At 54.7% G+C, this 3189-nt stretch overlaps 1 protein-coding gene across 1 annotated transcript; it reads right to left on the minus strand.

The window, feature by feature from the left end:
• Positions 1-548: 548 nt before the first annotated feature.
• Positions 549-1292, minus strand: LOC122540551 (nuclear factor of activated T-cells, cytoplasmic 3-like). The gene has a single exon (XM_043676417.1). It carries the CDS (start codon positions 1218-1220, stop codon positions 549-551), a length of 672 nt encoding a protein of 223 aa, XP_043532352.1. The 5' UTR covers positions 1221-1292.
• Positions 1293-3189: the final 1897 nt, after the last annotated feature.

Raw genomic sequence — 3189 nt, forward strand, 5'->3', positions numbered from 1 at the left:
CGAGAGGGAGAGAGAGAGAGGGGCACCCTTACCAAGGGTGTAGGGTTAGTGTGTGTAGGAGCAGGCCTCCCCGGACCGGTCCGCCCGTCGTGCTGTAAGGAGAAAAAGGAGGTGGTTAGAGTCAAGTCAAAAGGGGAGGGGGGGTGTCTGCCCGATCGGGGCTTAAGGGAAGGGTTTAAGCTGGGACCAGTGTTTCCATCTGCCCTTTCCTTTCATGTCGACACAGGCGCAAGTGTCACTGGTGAGGATAATTTTGTGTGGTCCCAGCCACCGGAGGCGAAGCCGGGTCGGTCGGGGGCGGCCTTGACCAGGACTTTGTCCCCAACGCCAGGAAGGGGTTGGGCGGGCAGATGTGGTTGCAGTTTTGTCTGGTCCCTAATGTCCTGCTGGTCGCGCGCAGTTTGTCTAAGGGACCGCAGTTGCGCGTCCAGCTGCCTGATATAGTGCGTCATCCTGTCCCTCAGTTTCATAGTGAGCTCTGTGATGGGTCTTCGGCTGGACTTCTATTTTCAATTCATACTGTAGATACTGACTTGGCAAAGGCCAGTCTAAAGAAGGCAATGATGAGGTACTGGCATGTAAGTAAAGCGCTGGGACTGACTTCTTTTTCTCTTGCCATTGCAAACATAAAACTGAACTTGAACTGCAGACGTAAAATTTTTGTTATGGTATGGAGGGACTTCAACAACAAGATTAACCCCTTGTGACTTCTCCCTGATAATTTTTCCTTCCACCTCCCATTGAGGGCCCTTTTCAAGGAAGACAATCTTAGACTCCGGAAGAAAATTGAAGCCATTAACGATCATTTCTTCTCCACCATTGACCGAGCATGAATTGGTGCTGTACTTTTCAATCTGAGGAAGTTCCTGAGCTGAACGCTGAGAGCATTCAACAGGAATGGAAGCTGCTTGCAGTGAGACAACTTTTCCATTGGGCTGTGGGATATGCACATGGAAAACAAGGCGAACTCTTGTATTTTTTCTTCCAATGTCAGTTTCACCCTTGCGAAGTTCAATATCAGAGTTGTGTAGTTTCAAAATTCCTGCACAGTCAATGCTGGCAGTCATATTGTTTTCAGGCAGAAGGGGAATTTCAAGAACCTTTGTACTGGTAAATATAATTTCTTGGCTAGCTGTAGCAACAGTCTTGCCAGTGATTCTGTGCACTTGGTAGAATCCATGTGGTCTTAAATAGTGGTCATCAGCAGTACCAATGAACATCGCAGGTTGATTGGCTTTTCATTGTAACCTTGAAGCTTAACAACTGGATGACCTCCAGAAGATGCCTTCACAGCTCCTCAGCTCCCCTCAGTGCTCTTGTGAAATTTGCGGGATGTCCACAGGAGGTGGTGGTGGAACGCATCCACCACCGGCCCCAGTTCGCCCATAAGGTCGATACCCATAATCGTCCCCTCCGAGTTTGGGCAAACCCAGAAATGCACGGGGAGTAAAATGTTGTCTACCTCTAGGAGGACGGCGTCGCTTCGGCGTGCAATAATCGAGCTTCCCCCAATCCCTTTAATGGAAATGGAGTGGTGGGTTGAGGGAAGGTCGAGGTCAGTGAGGGAGACCGACGCTCCCGTATCAATCAAAATCTTGCATCGGCGGCCCCCTAGCGATGCGGAAACCCAGATACGGGGGGGTTGGCTCCTGGGACGGGGGCCGACGCTACTCAGTCTTTGAGTCGACCGAGCAGCTGTAAAAGCTCGAGCAGATGGTCCCGACTGAGTTGATCCAAGTCGGGGGCGGTGGGTTTCGGGCTTGGGCTGCGGGGTTTGTGGGATTTGTGGGGTCTGGGGTCGCTGTTGACCCCTTGTCTGGGGTGATCCTGGTCGTGGGGGTGCGAGGAGTGCGGCTGTGAAGGTGGCTGGCCCCCCTTCGGACTCGGACCCCAGGGGCGACGGAAAGAGAGCGGGCATTGGGCTTTGCGGTTTGCAGCGGAAGCAAACGTCCGGTTCGTCCGTCGAAACTGCCGCAACGGAGGGCGCCGCTCGGTTGTCAAGGGACATGGCCCAGTTCTCAAGCTCCGCAAAGGTGACATAGGGTACCAGGCCAGTCCGTAGGACTGCCTGGTGTGCGGGGCTCAGGCCGTCTTTGTATAATTGGATGAATGCAGGGTTCTGCCTATCAGCGTCAGGAACCCCGCTGTGTGCTCGGAATGCCTCAAACTTGCGGACCCCATATTCCTGGGCGCCCTCCCCAGGTTTCTGAGTGATACCCACAATGGCGTTTCAGTCGACCGGTGTATGGCTGAGCGCCTCGCTGACATCAGCCTTGAAGTCGGCGAGGGCAACCTCCTGTTCGCGACGGCTGTCGCTGAGGTCAGCGCACCATGACCCATTCTGGTGCGCGAGCTGGCGCCTGGACCACAGGTTCTCCGGGAGTTTGGTCCAGACCAGGCTGGCCACGTCCCTATTGTGAAGGTTGTGGCAGATCTGCATCTCCCTAAGCCTCTGCCAAAATTCAGCGTTATTGTGCCGAGGCTTAAGGGCGGGGAGCCTGTCCAGAAGCTTCATGGTGTCGCCCGGGGTCAGGGAGACGTAGGTCATCTTAAAGCAGGGGTTATGGGCAAGGGACGTGGCCCGTCCCCTCTCCCCTCCCCCGGGGGTATATTCAACTTTCATCGCGATTCCCGGGGGTCCGGATTGTCTGTGAGCCCCTCCCAGTCCCAGGTGGGGGACGGCGGGGCGCTGGGCGCATCGGATAAGGTCGGTAAAACCGTACGAGCAGCAAGCGCCTGGGCTTCTAGGTGCTCTGTGGCTTGCTTTTTCTGGTCTTGGACATAAAGCTGAACCTTGCCAGCAAGCCTAACGTGTGCCTATAGCACCAGGACGCAAGCTTTCTCGTACCTATCTTTCTTCTGGCGGGCCCACCACTCGCACTGTACATCCAGCAGGTCAGTGGGTCGCCAGCCTGAGCGAAGCATAGCATTAATAACTTTCTTTATTCTCGTCGGCTATAAAACGGGTAAGGGAACCCTCCGGCCCCCAATCTAGGTCTTCAGCCGTGCTTCGGGTGTAACTTGACAGAAGCTAAACTAAAGTAAAGCTAGCAGGCATGCTAAGGGATGTCACTGGCACTAGCTTATTAATCTCCCAGTTGGGGAGCCCACTCCCTGTAAGTCGAACCCTAGCCCCGCGGGTCAACCTGGGCAGGGGTGGGGATAGTTACAGACGGGGCGCGTGTCGAT

This window comes from Chiloscyllium plagiosum, chromosome 35 (assembly GCF_004010195.1).
Source record: "Chiloscyllium plagiosum isolate BGI_BamShark_2017 chromosome 35, ASM401019v2, whole genome shotgun sequence".
In the NCBI taxonomy this organism is placed as follows: Eukaryota; Metazoa; Chordata; class Chondrichthyes; order Orectolobiformes; family Hemiscylliidae; genus Chiloscyllium; species Chiloscyllium plagiosum.